The 16,961-nt window shown below is 41.7% G+C and overlaps 1 protein-coding gene across 2 annotated transcripts in view; it reads right to left on the reverse strand.

The window, feature by feature from the left end:
• The window catches only part of MGAT4A (alpha-1,3-mannosyl-glycoprotein 4-beta-N-acetylglucosaminyltransferase A), a 79,042-nt gene extending 62,342 nt beyond the window's left edge, over positions 1–16,700 (reverse strand). Inside the window, exons 1-2 of one of the 2 annotated variants that reach the window (XM_064646263.1) lie at positions 16,580–16,700; positions 12,347–12,657 (exon numbers count right to left, since the gene is read on the reverse strand). In XM_064646263.1, the coding sequence (XP_064502333.1) occupies positions 12,347–12,440 (94 nt within the window). In that variant the 5' untranslated portion in view covers positions 12,441–12,657; positions 16,580–16,700. Of the gene's footprint in view, positions 1–12,346; positions 12,658–15,916; positions 16,056–16,579 lie in introns of those variants that run through there. The other variant, XM_064646264.1, reaches the window with a different exon arrangement.
• Positions 16,701–16,961: the final 261 nt, after the last annotated feature.

The following is a 16,961-nucleotide window of genomic DNA, read 5'->3' on the forward strand; positions in this document are numbered from 1 at the left end:
AACAAGGCCAAGTGCAAGGTCCTGCGCACCAGGGTCGGGGCATTTCCAAGCACAAGTAGAGGCTGGGTGGATTGAGAGCAGCCCTGGGGAAAAGGGCTTGCACGTGCTGGTTGACAAGAAGCTCAACAGAACCCAGCAATGCACACTTGCAGTCCCCAAAGCCAACTGTGTCCTGGGCTGCATCAAAAGCAGCATGACCAGCAGGTCAAGGAAGGTGATTCTCTTCCTCTCCTCTCAGGAGACTCCACCTAGAGTGCTGCATCCAGCTCTGGGGCCACAGTATAAGGAGTACATGGACCTGTTGGAGCAAGTCCAGAGGAGGCCATAAAGATGATCACAGGGCTGGAGACCTCTCCTATGAGGACAAACTGAGAGAGTTGGGATTGTTCAGTCTGGAAGGGAGACCTTATAGCACATTCTAGTACCTAAAGGGGGCTGAGAAGAGAGCTGAGGAGGGAGTTCCTACAAGTGCACATAGAGACAGGGTAAGGGGGAATGTCTTCAAACTGAGAAAAGGTGGGTTTAGATTAGATGTAAGTTAGAAATTCTTTACTGTGAAGGTGGCAAGGCACTGGGAACAGGTTGCTTGGAGAAACTGTGGATGCCCCATCCTGGGAAATGTTCAAGGCCATGCTGGATGGGGCCCTGAGCAACCTGGTCTAGTGGAAGATGTCCCCTGTCCATGGCAGGGGGTTGGAACTAGATGGTCTTTAAGGTCCCTTCCAACCCAAACTGTTCTGTGATTCTACGATTAACTGAACCTGCATTCTACACTTTTTATCTTCTACTTATCTGATGCCTCCATATCAGCTATAGTTAGAGCTGTTATACAGTTATAGCTGTACTTTAAAATACAGGAGATGAAATTTTAGTCAAAGGTTACTCATATTATTCCTTGTATTCATGACATACAACACATAAGAAAATCGAAATGACTAATTGATCTGAAATCACCTTACTTTTTTCCCTTGTCCAGCTCTTGTTGCACCAGTCAACTGTGTTGCTAACAAAACACAACGTAAGCTATACAGCTGCAACCAAAGCCAGTCAATGCCTCCTATAGTGACTAGTGTTTAAAAAAGGTCAAGGGAGGAGAATCAGACAATATGACATGTTTGTCATATGCAAATGCTGGAACAAATAATAAACTCTAACAGATCAGAATTTCAATTATGGCAAAAGAACTCATAAACAAGAAAAGAACTGTCCAGAAACAGCAACTAACATGTTTTCATGAGATTAGACAAGACAATATCAGCTTCTAGTTAGACTCGACTAAGGCCATTGGAATGAGTCACAAGGTAAAAGAAGGTAACATTTTAAAAATTTTGGTGACAAGAACAGTGTCTACAAATACTCAGTGAAGAAAATTAATACTTTCATTTAAATTTCCCAAATCACTGTGTTAATTACATATTTTCAATTATTTTTCCATTACACTACTCTTCATTCTACATTCTATATCATAATGATGGAAGCCTATTCAATCTAAGGCGACTGAAGGCCCACACCAAGACCTTAAACCATCTTGTCTGAGAGCTGCTTTATGCTGATGACGCCGCCCCTTGTTGCTCACACAGAAGCAGCTCTGCAGCGTTTAACATCCTGCTTTGCAGACGCTGCTGAGCTCTTTGGACTGGAAGTCAGCTTAAAGAAGACAGAAGTTCTCTATCAACCGGCACCTCAGGAAGTCTTCCATCATCCCCATATCACCATTGGCCAATCAGAGCTCAAATCAGTCCAGCAGTTTAATTACCTAGGTAGCCTCATCTCCTCGGATGGTAAGATTGATGGAGAGATAGACAATAGGTTAGCAAAGGCATATAGTGCCTTCAGAAAACTCCATAAAAGAGTTTGGCAAAATAAACACTTGAAGAAAAGTACCAAGATCAGTGTTTACAGAGCCATAGTGCTGTCTGCTCTTTTATATGGATCCAAATCATGGATTATCTACCGCCACCACCTGCGACTCCTAGAACGCTTCCATCAACGCTGTCTCCGCACAATCCTAAACATCCACTGGTCAGATTACGTAACTAACACATCTGTTCTAGAACAGGCAGCAGTTACAAGTATTGAGGCCATGTTGATGAGAACACAGCTGTGTTGGGCAGGGCACGTCTCAAGGATGAAGGACCACTGCCTCCCTAAGATCTTGCTCTATGGTGAACTTGCCACCAGGTGCTGCAAGAGAGGAGCCCCGAAGATACAAGGACTCCCTGAAACAACATCTCAGACTTGGCCATATTGATCACCATAACTGGTCTACTCTGGCCTCCAGTCACAGGTCTGGAGACACACCATCTATAACGCTGCTGCTTCTTTTGAGAACGCACACAGGATCACCATCGAAGAGAAAAGACAACACAGAAAGAATCGTGTCTTGCTGATACCACCTAAGGAGTCTTTCTGTTGTGCCTTTTGCAACCGGACTTGTCTATCTCATATTGGCCTTTTTAGCCACCAGTGTGCTTTGTAGCAAATGTGGGTAGAGCTCTTCCCAAATCTTCGTTTGTGAAGCCGAGCCATGATGATGAATGTTTTGAGAATGAAGGCTAGAGTCAACTACATCAGCCACCAACTCTACAGTTCCACCTAAATACCACAAATGGCAACATCCCTTTTAATATACCAGTCTCCTGCATTTAATTTCCATTTGAAAAATGCATCTATAATGTTTCAGTAAAAACACAGTAAAGTAGCCATGAATGCCTTTTTCTTCTATGGCAGATTTAACAATCACAGCAACATGAACAAACAGTAACACGCTCAACACCAGATAAAGATAAAAGAAAAAAGCTGAAGCACAGATTCTTGCAAGGCCCAGAGGGCTATTCTCCACTAATTTAAAAAAGGACCAAGTACAAAAATACACCCACAAACACAATCACAAGCAGTTTGTTCTACACTCTGAAGGAGGATTAAACCAGCAGTATCATGAACAATCCAAAACTAAGACATATAAGTTATGTCTTGAGTTTTAAATAAACCAGCTCTCTCACCTGGCACTCTGGTATCTTTGTGTGCCTAGTGAGAGCCAAAACTGTGGGGTGGGAAGGGTACACCTTCGTGGGACCAAGCAGAGGCTCTCGTCCTAACAGTCTGTTTCCTCCAAACTCAGAGGAATACAATGTTAATTTGTACTCCACAAATTGCAAGTGTTAATAAAGGTTAATTTGTATTCCACGGTACATTTGAACAAAACCAGAAGGACAGACTAAAAAAGTATTACGAAGGAGTAACAGAAGGAAAGAGAGTATACAGTCACATGTTTTAATGCAAAAGAAGCTGCAGTGACCTTTCAACTTTGAAAGAATTTAACCACAGCCATCCTACATTCATTATCCAAGCCACTGGTTTATCATTGTCTACATGTGAATTTCAGAAAGGTCTCCCCTATTTCTGTCTAGAGCCTCTCTGATCAAGAGAGTGAAAACAGCCTTTGTGCAAAGCAAAAATATTTAACCCTGACACTTCCACACTCACCTCTACACATCCTCCAGAATGTGACTTAGAGCAAATATGCCAACCAATTGTGCAGTAACTGAGTGACTGACCCCTCTCAGACATCCCAAAAGCACATAGACTACTGTACAATCTCTCAGCAACTACTTATCACAAATACACACCTACAGAAAATTTCCCTAAGGTGTCATTTACTGTGCACACTTAAACAATCTGTGTGTACACAATTGGAATTTCTGGTAATGCAGTAATTTGGTCAACAACAGGATGCCTGTGTAGCAGCATCCACCCATCCGGGGCTGCAGACTCTGCATCTGAAGGATTTCTGCCCAGGCAAGATTTCCACAAAGAAAAAGAAGTCATGTCCGGAAAAAAAACAGGTGTGTGTATCCCAAACCTTCTTCAAAAATACCACATTAATATGCTCACATACTCTTGAACGTTCGGGGCTCAGATTTTGAGGGTTAAGACGCTGGATATTCTCTGTATAAGTAAGTTACAGTCCAATGTGGCCAAGGAAACAAAGTACACAGGAAAGTAGAATACAGTAGCACACAGGGAAAGCAACCAGTTCTGACAACCTGAAAGCTTCCAAACACTTTAACATGATTTGTTTCTACTACAGAATTGTCAATAAGTCAGTGAGTTTCTGTGCATACAAATTAAGATGCTCTTACTTCAAACTATTCCTATCCTTCCTCTCAGAAACAAATGTACACATACAAGCCACAAACTACAGCAAGGAAAGCCAGTTTCCTAAACTAAATAGAGATTAGTAATGGCTGATTCACAGCCAAACGTTTAACATTTTCATACATTAGAAGAAAATTCATCTAGCAAAAGATAACTGGTAAGAAGAGTGCTACAGCCTCACCATTTAACAACACTATTTTAAGTGCTGAAACTTTTAGAAATTTTTATTAGCTTGGGCACAAAATTCAAGCCATTGTTGAAGTCTGGTTATTATTTCCACACATTAGTGGGTTGAGGTTGCTGATGCTTCTTGTTTCTTTGTGCCTTGTTGTGCCTTGACAACTGTCTTGAACAAGCTCTGTTTCTGAGAACATATTCTTTCTAACTTGTCCTCCTTGCAAGAAACTCAGGATCAAAGCTTCATCATGCTCACATATTGCTGCAAATTAACAACAACCTTGTAAGTCAAATGTAATCCCATCACATTTGTTTTATTCAAACTCTCTCTAATGGTACCTCTACAGTTTGTCTAGGGGCTGTGCAACTGAGTATGAGGGCTGTTTATTGGTACAAGTACTTCACTAGTAATTTGTAATGGAAAAAAGATTTAGTTCAGCCCATCTCCGAACTGTCTGAGGAAACTTAAAATGTTCATGGCATTGACATGCAAGACCATGATGTATCTGCAGGCTACAACAGCAATATTTGTGCTTCATAAGCATAGGAAACTTTTAAATTCTTTTTGAGCATTACACAGAAAAATTATATACTGTCACAAGCAGGAAGAGGGTTTCTGTTGTTTACAGTCAGATAGATGGGTGGCACATCTGCGGGAAGCATCCGCAGGAATAGACAGAAAGCTGCATGGAAGCTGAGGAGACAACCAGAAAAGCAGCTGAAAGCACAGCTCTACAATACTGTAGAGTAATTGCTTTTTAGGTACAGACTAGCTGGAATAAAGTCTTGCACTGTGAGCAAGGAAACTGCTTTCTTTTCACTTTCTGCCATGTTCAGGCACACAAAACTTAGTGCATTATAAACAAAACTAAATTATAGACTTACCAGTGTCTCATCTTAAAAAGAAGCAACTTACAGGACTCTAATCCTAAAAATTGTATCAATAATAAAAAAGGCTTTTTTGTTATTCAGGCAGCAAATAAAGTCATAATTACACAGCAGGAATAAGGTTACTGAATAAGATACTACTCCAAACAGTGTGAGTGAAGAAAAATAAAAGAAAAAAATACAAAATCATACTAGAAAATAAAAATCTTTTTGGGATTTTTCTGACATGGTATGTTCATGGTTCCTAGTTATAGAATTGGCTGTTTACTGTTAATAACAATAAGAGATTAACAATAAACAGATAAAGGATTCTGCTAAAATACAAGCATGCATTTTATGTATTTTAAGGGATCAAGTTTTATTATAATAGCAGGCAACTCTCACATATCTCATGCAAACATCAATATTATTAAGCAATGAAATACACTGTCATGTTGCTTTTGGCACTAGAAGAGATAAGCCCGGCAAAGGTCAAGAATAACCTCATTAATTTAGGTTATAAGGAACTTCTGGGGGTCATGTAGTCCAGCCCCCCACTCAAAACTAATTTCAGCATGATCACTAGTTCCAAGTTAGAGTATTTTTGCCAGCCGTAGGTCTTTCCTAGCTAAGACTTATTTTGGAAGCGTCATATTGATTTTAAAGACCAGTGTAACTCACACTTTTTGTGCTAGCCCCAGTCTTTGGTACCAATTATGGTATCAGTGTCTTTTACTTGTCATTGCCAGTTTAACTTATTTTTGAAAATGCCTACATGGAAATTCTTCACCACTGACACCTCGCCAATAATCTACTCCAGTATGTAACTATACTCGCCATTACAAAAACTGTTTCCACTACCCAACCTTGTTCTCCCTTTCAATTTCAGTCCCTTATATCCTGTTATTCACTATGGCCACAAACAATAGATGATGTCCTTTTTTATTTCCTTTGGCAAGACATTCTTGGCAAGAACTTTTAGAGTATTTCAGAATTCTATCTCTCTCTCTCTTCTCACACCTTTCTTTTAAGCTAAGGAATGTCAGGGCACCTATCCTTCCCTTACAGGGTAGGCTTTCTGAATCTTTGATCACTTGTTGCTTCTTTGAATCCCATCTAATGAATCTATTTTCTTTGCAGTGCACCATACAGAAGCAGACACAGTACAAAGCAGAGCAGAAAGAAGACTTCCTGTGCCTTGCTGGAGCAGTAGACTTTATACTTATTTCCTTACAGCCCTTTTTTGTACAATTTCTTCTGTTTTCTGCAATAACATGATAAGTACACTTAGCATGGGATTTACAGTAAACTTTCATTCCTAACTATCATGCTAACATCAAATTTCTTCCCCACTCTTTATGTATACATTTGATTTTCTTCTTTACTGTGCCCCATGTTTTGACTGCAGCACTTTCCCCTACCCTCAACTCTCTATTCACCCCCCCCTTCCTGACTAGGTCTCCAATTTGCCTAATTTATTTTAAACTTGAACCTCTTTGTCTACCTTTGCTGCTCCTCTCATCATGGTGCTGTTTGAAATCCAATAAGAATTATCTCCCTCTCACCACCCAGATTCACTAAGGAAAATATCAACCACCACCAAAAATACAACAGATTACTGCAAAGCCCCTCTTGCTCACTATTAAAATATGACCATATATCTATTTTAACTACTCTAGGAACACAGTTACTGGCTTACAAGCCATTGTACATTTGTAAAATACATCTCTTACAGTAGGATATGAGCAGCTCTGTCAGATGCAACTGTCTTTCCTGGCTTGGCTAAATTAATCACATGATAGTCTGTGGATGTGAGTAGCAACCAGGATTTTAGGGGAGTCATGCAAGCATAGAAGATTCAGTATAAAGAAGTATTAGGAGAAGTCACACTGAGCAAAAGTACAGCCTTTCTCCAACTCTAACAACTGGGCCGTAATCAGAGCAGCACCTCAAGATGCTGGCTGAGCCAGATGACGTTAAATGCTCTGAGAGCAACTAAGTTTTATAATCCCATAAACTATTTGGCTAACCTGGATAGCAGGTTACTAAAAAAAAAAAAATCAAGGAAGAAGGCATTGCTGCAAAAGCCCCTTTGGCAGCAATCCTTTTCACTGCAGCTCTCCAAAAATCACTGGTGCCAGACGAGTTCTGGTGCAACAGGCATAAGACAAAAAGATACTTCAGACCTAAACACTGCCCACCTGAGCAGCAATATATATACCTCTTCTGCTTGATTCAACTGGGACAGGGTGTTCACTACCTCCACAGGACTCTCAGTAACCATTCCAAACCTACATTCCAGGTTTAATGAAATTCAATTCCTTTTTTTAAGTTATAGGCCAACCTGTTGTTGAAAACAAGCTTGAAGTGTATTTTAGATAAAGACCAGAGTAACATTCATGTGTTGGTGTTAAAAAGAAAAAAAACCTTTTATTTCCTTTAATTTCAGCTCCTGTAAGATCTGCAACAGACTTTCCAAAAAAACCCCAACATTTCCCCTCTATTTAACAGAAATGAAAGAGACCTCTCTTCTCCAAACTGCAATAAATTGTTATAACACTTTCTACTTTAGCATACCAGCCCATCCCTCCCCTTCCCCTGCCTTCACCCTTCCCAGTTTGTAGTCCATCGAACTTTTTTGATTGGTTTGTCTTAACTCACATCAGTGGGAAATCAGCACATAACTCTGAAAATCAGAACATGCAGCCAGAAGGCTGTAGCAGCATTCACTTGAATAACAGCTTCTCTTGGGATCAAAGTATAAACTAAGGTGGGTTATGGTTGCAAAATACTAACATGCATCTCTCAGATTTCTCACCTTTTTTTTTTTTTTTTTACAAGAGAATATTGCATAACCACTGCCAAGGGGGGAAAAACAGAGAGAGAAAGAGGTGGGGGGAAGGGGAAGGAAGAGAGATTCTGTCCTCCTTGTCTTGTTTCCTCTATGGTTCTTTCTACAGGACTCTTCTTCCTCTGGGAATAAATATTTTGGGTTCTTATGCCAAAATTTTCCACCATTGGCTGAGGCTTTTTGTCAGGTTCCTCTCAGTTAGGTTTTCTTATCCTTGTTGCTAAGTTTAGATGTTTTTGAACGCTTATGATTATTGTGGCTGAGAAACAACATGGTAATTTTAATTTTATGAAAACAGCCAGAGGAGAGAGAAGAAAACAGTTTTATTATAAATTCCAGGCTATTTTCTCTCCAAAAGAGAGAAGACATCATGCTTAAAAGGAGACAGTAGCTCCAACCTTCATTACTTAAGTATGAGTGAATATTTAGCAAATTAGGAAGCGAGCTAAATATCTCACAAGTTCTCTCAGAGGTCTTCACATGTGAATTTATATCAGCATACCAAAATAAGCCATCCTCATACAGTGAGAAAATTCTACAGTTACGGCAACACTCTTGGATGAACTGAAAACCAGAAGCTTTTCCAACTAATTCTTCGTCTTTAAAGGAGAATGATGAAATACACCACTGTTTTCAGAGTGCTACAAAAATGACATAGTTCAGCCACTCCTGAAGGGCTAAACTGCATCAGATTTTCACAATATATATTTCACACTTGTTCTCACACTTCAAGTAGCCAAATGCCTTCTAAAAGTCATGTAAGACACTGCCAACAACCGTCTTTGGCCAAGAACAAAACGTGCATATTTTAAATGAAAAAATACTTTAATTAAATCCTACTGTGCTTGCCCTAATTCAGTGAAATTATTTACTTTCCTTCCCAATTTCCACAATGAATTAGGATTAGGAAGTTTGTTGATGTAAGAAGAGGAGGTTCTTGAGCATCATGGAGCATAGTGCTCTTCCCGGAACATTATGTACTCAAACCAACAGTCACATTAAAAAGCATCAAGACTACACTCTCTACACAGCTTTGATGTCATTTTTGTGACTGGTGTAATAGGTACAAAGCACTGATCTGTAATGGTTAGATTTTCTTAAAAGCAGTGCCTTTAGGATAAAATACACCACACTTTTCTAGAACTCAGAGGAGATGGTGAAGACCTGTGACCCTGAGCAGGTCAGTAGTCCCAGAAAGCACGATTCAGTTAAAAGAGATGGTATTAAGCATAAAGTTATTCCTTGCATAAGAGCTCAGTCTTAGGAGGAATTCAAGGACATCTTACACTGAACTGTGAATGTGAAGTGATTGCAGATCCTTTAAAAGTGGTCCTTCTGTGCACCACAGTAATCAGCATTTTGTAATTTTGATTTCCAACATCTACTTAACTTATGCTAACCATAGCACGTTTTTAACCGTAGAAAGAGGCCTTATAACTGTTGTTCAAGAATCCCTCACAAGAGGTCTTTCCCATGTGTATTCAGGGCTTTTACTGCTTCCTTGCAACTCCAGTGCTACTATACACTGCATGAGGTCCAGAAAGTGACAAAGATCTTGGGCTAATTTTGAAGACTCTCTCAAAGGACCACAGATATTTCAGTCAACCTTCTTCAAATACAGTTACTTTAAAAGCAAAACATATAATTGGCCATTGTGTCTGCCTTGTGAAATGTTATTTACATAATCAGACCACAGGGTAAGCTAAAGGCATGCTGTTTCCAGCGATGGCACTTCAGACAGAGTATTTCCGTCAGCTCCTGACAATTTTTCAGCATATCCTTGAAGTTTGCAAAGTATTGTTCTGCAGAGACAAATTTTTGCACTTTAAAGCAGTACCAAAGTCTGTATCACTTTGAAGTGTCTAAATCCTATTCTGTATAGACTAAAACTAGTTATATTTACTAGGGGAAGATATGATCTACAAAAATATCATATAATCCTAGTCTTAATTGGTATTCTACAAATGAATGGTGATAATTATCCAAGATCTTAGTTTCTAAATTAAAATGAATCACTTGAAGACTGGATTAGGGTTGTTGGAAAGAAGCACTATGCTTCTGCTTTAAAAAACAAAATTTGTTTCAGTTATCACTGAGCAATTTGAGGGGGGTTGCTTTTTCTTTCAGAAAGTGTAAATAGTATTTTCTTTCCTACTGTAGATTTACTTTGCTATCTGAAGATTTAAACATACAGGAATCTAAATGCAATATAAATGTAATGAATAACAAAATATGATAATCAAAGTATGCGACGCCCAACAGCCCTTCAGTGAATGGGAACAGCAAGCACTGTTTTCTTCAAACTGAGCCACTCAAAAAATTTGTAATGAAAACATTATCAATTAAAATACCATCCCACAAGGCTTACTAAATAAACATAAAATTACATCAAGCTGGACAAAAAACCTTGGCAAATATTTATCATCAGTTTCGGAATCTTTTCCATTGGTGCGTTGAATGAAAACGTGGTACTAAATTAACTCCAATCTGTTGTGATTTTGGATAACCTACACAAAATTTAAAAAATAACGTTCTATGTATAAACTTCTCTTGAAGCAACACCTTAAGCACAGGTGATTTAGACTTTAGCTTTGTAACTATGATTTATGATTAATTAACACATTACTGATATATCATTACACTGATTTTTATTTAACAAATTACCATCCTAATGCTCAACAGCAAGATCTGAAGAAGATAAATGCAGAAATTTTATACCAACACTAAGGAAGTATTGATTCTGAGCATTCAGATGGGAAAAAAGGTATAAAAAAGAGCAGTCTGACTAACAAAAGCCCCAAATAGCAGATTTTTGTTAACTTCTTTTAACAGAGACTTTTCCTTGTGTTACGTTTTGACAGAAGAGACCAAGACATGTAAATCATGTATCATGTAAGAAAGAAAAAACACCATGACAAAGAATTTCATAGATATCTATCTCTGCTGAAGTGAAAGCAAAATTCTTATGAGGTTCTTCAGCAAGAAATTAATAAAAATGTAACTACTGAATTTGCTATTAGTCAAAATGAAGAACATACTACTTACAGTGCTATTCAGATACCCTTTTCTTGTCTGTCTTTGGCACATCTACACTTCTGCTGTCCAATTAAAAGATCTATATATTACCACAACCTTGAGAAGCTGACATTTTTTCCTGCTGCTTGCATTCAGAAGGGTAGCCTACCAACCAACTGCTACAGCAGAATCACACCACAAGGCATCTGCTTCTCCCACAAATGCCCAATGGGAAAAAAATATTCAATATGACACAGAACTCATCTGTTTCTTTTATACTTAAATAAGGGCTACAAGTTGGCTATGCTAAAACAGACAGTATTCATGGAAAGCCTCAGCTTCCTCTTCCTGGACCTGAGGCTCAACTGAAGATAATATTCTCAGCAGAATAATAAGAACAAACAATCACTGAAGACAAAATTAGTTTTTAAATTACTTGGTCTTTGACGAATGTAGTCTACTATTTTTCAAGAGTTCAGATGTTTATAAAATAAAAGAACAATCCTTTCTTCTTCCAGAAAACATTGCTGAACAAGTTTATTTGCTTTACTGAAGAATAAAACCAAATTACCCTACTTTCAGTAAAGAGTCCCAACCCTCAGGAAAAATGAATTTTTCAGAGTTCACATGGAGTGCAGTAAGATCAAAGATATATAAAAAGGTGAAAGTCTACTACACACAATAGTTACTTAATTATTTTAGAAAATTGTTTATGTGGTTATAATAGATGCATTTCCCATTACTTTGTCAATTTGCTCATTTCTTACATGATACTCTGACAGAAAGTATTTTAAATTTCATTCAAAGACAGCAAGAAAAGTCTTTCAATGGTGTTGATTGGCAGTTTGCCACTGCCATCACTAAATCATCAGGGAAGACAGAAAGCAGCACCAAAAATAACATTCTCTAGTCGGGTCCATTGGCCATATGTTACATGGGTAAATAAATAAATAAACCACGAATCAAAAACAAACATATGGTTTTCCAACAACCATAAACCAGGAAAAAAACCTAAACCACAACTATTCAGTCTTGACCAACCAATTCCTCCAACACCAGCATTTGTTTTTCTTCAGGTACATTTTTTTTTCTTTTTAGATCAGGATCACTCCAAGTTAATTTTCCTGGACCTACTAGCAGGTGTTTATTCCTCATCAAGGCAGTACCTTCTGTAGCAGAGCTAGTCAACAAGCAATTTACAGATTGCTATCATACAGCAGCAGCACACAGCCATGCAGCCCTGTGAAGGTTAATTTGGTTTTGGAGCTTTTTACTTACCTTTCCCATTTTGCCATGCAGTATACCAGGACAAACTGAGGAAAGTAGTGATGAAAACTAACACGGTGGCCACAGTTCCATTTCGGAGCCTCATCTCATTTCAGCATCACACTTGTTTATGTTCTATTAGTGATGAGGATCTATCTGTTGGGCTGCAATGAAGTTAGCTGAAGTCCACCAGGAGCAGCTGGACAATAGCGACACAATATGTAGCTCTCACATATCAGATGTATCATAAATCAATCCATTCCAAACTGTTGCATGCTTTCTCACAGTTCTCATCAATCAAACTTCTCTTTATTCTTCTAGTCCTGTTTAAAGGAAACGAAATTTAAGAGATTATGCCAAAAAATATTTCCAAGTGCCCCCCAAGAACCGAAATACACTACACGTTCATTGCTGTGTCTTACGCGCACCTCGCTCTCGGCTCAGAGAACAGAACTTGTTAGAGGAATGTGTCCCTTTTCTAAGGCCGCTTGTGTCTGGGGGAGCTGTATTTCACATAAATTCAGTCATTAAAGGACAAACATACACATCACCAACATTACAATTTTAATATAAACTGAAGCAGGGTCACAAGTCACCCAGCAGGTAATGAACCGATACAAAAGCTGCTTTCAGGAAGCAGCAACTCAAGGCTCCACTCTTAAGTCCTTACTTGAACAAAACCCCTCTGAAATCAGTGAGGGCCTCATGTAACTGCAGCAGCAGAACCGTGCACAGCAAAATGAGAGACCAGATTTACAAACCCACATCGCTCATCTTTCTCCGCTCAGTGCAAGAGTATTTGATCCATCCACAACCATTTTTTTTCCTATCTCAGCTGCAGCTAAAGCACAGACTACAGTCACATATGCACTGACTGCTCAATCTATACCAACTGGCAACAACCCAAAAGCCCCATAAAAAGCCATATGACCATATCCCTCCTCTATCTCCACCACACAGGCACAAGGACAAAACATAAGTTACCAACAGGTCAGTTTTATCCTTGAGGAAGGCTCCATATCCCGAGATTAGAAAATCCTCCACTGGTCAAACACAGCCAACATCTAATCATCCTGTCCTAACTAAGCAAGACAAAGAGAATAAAGGGCAATAAATTAACCAACTAAAAAAAAAAAAAAAAAAGAAAAAGAGGGGGAGAGACTTGTTTCCAAAGCATTAAATCATCTTTTACAGTAGTTCAAACATTAGCAGTCAACATTCTTTCAAGGCACTGCCAGTTATTTTTCCCCACTATAAACTATACCTGATACAAGTATGTTACTCAGCAATAAATAATTTGCTCTGAATTTTCCTTGGAAGCAATCTCTGTCATTTTCTTGTCTTGCTGCATTTAGAACAGAGTGAAAAATACTTTTTATTATTACGGTATCAAGAGATTCCAGTCAAATCTGAACTACTCTTCCCAAGCTTGTATTACAGCACACATTACCTTTACCAAAGAGCTCCCAAAACAAGACATAACCAACAGGCATGGTTAAAAAAAGAACAGAAGAGAACAACAGAACTACATGTTCCTGTGTTCAAATCTTGGTCACAACATCCACGTTTCAGAAAGTGTTTACCTTTGGACCACAATTACCTCACCCAAAATGTTATTAGCATAATTTCTTTTGAGAAACTTTATGCACAGATAGGTTTGTGGCTTTAAACATTAACTCTGAAAGCACATAGTACCTATGAGGAAAGGAACAAATGCAAGTACATGGGAAGCAGACACAGTGGATGGTAAATTTCAGTAAGAAATAAAATAATGAGCAGGAACAGAAAGAGCTGTGAAAGGCCTTAGGATAACAGAAACTTGAATTCAACTCAATGAGAGATAAAGACAACTAAGACACCTATGAGGGATAAAGACAACTAAGACCTGTAGAAAGCTAACACAGAGAGCACGGCATGTGAGGAAATATCATCAGTACCAGCACTTTGAAAAGGAGATGGACATAATAAAAGCCAGAAGGGTAGGCAATAGTAATCCAGTGAGAAGTTAAGTCTGGATAAACTTTAATAGCAAGGAGAGGCAAAGATCCCAAATCCCAAGATTTTTATAAGGACTGTCTACATGAATTTAGGAAGTTCAGGTGATTCCCAGACTATGAGAATAAGCAACTAGGACACCCACAAGATCAATGGCACCAACAATTTAACTCTAAAGTGTCTCTGAAGCAAGGATGCCTAAACTGTAATCTACTTTTCCCATTAGCATCTGTCAGATGTCTCTGGAGCAGCTCAGGTGTGCACAAAGGACCAGGCTGCAAGTTAGATGGATTATCCCAGTGGGGGCAACTGACAGCTGGTCCAATACACAAGGAGAGAGGGCAATCAGGCAAGCAGAAATATCAACTGATAATGCAAGGAAAGTGAACCATATGCCTTGCCAAAAATGTGAGCATCATTTTTACATTTGCTGCAACAAAATCGAGATGTTGCGATCAGGGCCTCTCACTGTGCTACTGGAATCCACAAAAAATACAGTCAGAAAAAATCAGAAAACCAAAAAGTAAAAAGAACAGTAGCAACGTGATTCAACTGTCAGTCAACGTGCACAAAATCGTGTCAAATCAATAATTATCATGGGTTTGAGTTGGCTGGTTCTGCTTTCATCCTTCTCTTTGGATGCTGCAACCACTCCTCTTAGCACAGGCACCAGCAGCTCAGCAGTACTTAGATGGTTATTCAAGCATTTCACTATATCAAACTGCATACATCAAGGCCATGCATGAACCAGACCCGTCCCAGCTTTTAAAAATGCATATAGTTAAACCAGCAGAAACACATGTGTAGATGCACATAAATAATTTAACTCCCAGCTGGTCACTTTAGGTTTCTTTAATAATTTACAACACAATCTAAACAAATGTAACTGAGGGGTCATCCAGTCTGAGATGACAGTATGATAGGGCTTAACCAGACAGATGAAGCCTATGAAATTTGCCAGCATCGTTATAATCTGAACCTTTCCCACTGCAGAACGAAGGGAATGACCCGGTTGGATGCTGAAGGCCACGGGTGCTGAAGGTTCCGGCACCTCTTGGATGCTGAGCAGCACCCTACTGAATCACGTCTTAAATAAAAGAACAAGTTTCTGTACGTATCCAGACACTCCCAAAATACATACAAAGCGTATTCCCAACCGCAAACCGTAAAAACTGATGCACTTCAATGAGCCTGCAAAGGCTCTTCACACAGCTGCGGAAGGGCTGGATGGTGCGGGATCATAGCATGAACAGTGCCAGACTTCCGAGAGGATGAGCCAGACCCCATCCTGCCGGGAGGGCGCGAAAGCACCTACCACGGCAGCAGCGTTGCATTGAAAGGGTTGTTCTTGAAGGCAGAGGAGAGCGGCACGCGAGTAAAAGACAGCAAGAAGGAAAAGGTGGCGGAGATTTGCTAAATGGGGGCTTTTCCACCTTATTTCCACCGACAAGCTCCAGCACACCCCACGGCGCGCAGCCTGGAGCCGCCACCCGCCATCCCGCAGCCCCTAAACCCGGGAAAGGGGGGGAATCGGCTGCCTCCGTGGAGACCGTCCCGAGTTAGTCGGGACCTCCCTCGGTGTCTTACCGCCCCGGTCGTGTCCATCTCGTCCGGGAAGCGAAAAATGAGCGGGGGGAAATGGGCATCGGGCGCCGGCAGCTCTGCCGGGCGGCAGAGGGCGAGAGAGACGGGGACGAAGGGGAGGGAGGGACGGAGAGCGCCGGTCTGGGGAGCTGCGCGGCGCCCGGGGCATCGCGGCGGGGCTGCGGAGGGAAGGAAGAGGCGCAGGAAACTGCAAACTCCGCCGAACGCCCTCGGGATCCCGGCGAGAGGGGAGGAGCAGGAGAAAGGGCTGAAAGAGGGGTCTTCCCCGGGCGCCCCAGCCGGAGAGGAAGGGGGCGCAACGCCGCTCTGCCCCAGACCCCCGCGGGCACCCCCGGGCAGAGGGCGAAGGCAGGAGGCGGCAGCAAGTCCCGGGGAGGAGCGGCCGGCGCTGCCCGCACCGCCACGCAGGTGCACGGGAGTGCAGAGGGGTGCGGGCGGGCAGATGGCGGACCAGGACGGCCCCCAGCCTCCCGCCTGCGACACCGCAGAGACCCGCGGCGAGGGGAAGCGCCTCCGCCGCACTCCCGCTCCGGAGGATGCGGAGAGACGCCCGTCCCTGGACCCTGCGGAGCCGAGCCGGCGGTCCGCGGGGGCGCAGGGCGCGCAGGCGGAGCGGGACGCGCTGACCGCCGCTGCCGAGCTCACCTGTGCGCGGCGCTCCGGCGCGGGGGACCCGCGGGTCGCGGGGGCTGTGCAGATTCTGCCGGGGCTCTCGCTCCCTTCCCCGCCCGCCCCCCGCGTCAGCGGCGCGCCCGGACCCGGCGACCGCCCCCCGCCCCGGGCGCCATGGAGCGCGCGGAGCCGGCACCGCCCACCCGCCGGCACCGCGGGCAGCCAATGGGCGCCGCCGCGGATGGCGCCGCTCATTGGCTGGGCGGCCTGTCGCTCTCCTCGGCCGCGGCTATAAATGGCACTGTCTCGCAAGCCCTCTTCAGCAGCTGCGGCGGGAGCCGGGTGGGGGCGTGTTCACGGCGCGGCGCTTTCCGCAGCGTGTCCCCTTTTTAGGTTGTGCTTTTTGGGGGTGTAT

This window comes from Pseudopipra pipra, chromosome 2, assembly GCF_036250125.1.
Source record: "Pseudopipra pipra isolate bDixPip1 chromosome 2, bDixPip1.hap1, whole genome shotgun sequence".
NCBI lineage: Eukaryota > Metazoa > Chordata > Aves > Passeriformes > Pipridae > Pseudopipra > Pseudopipra pipra.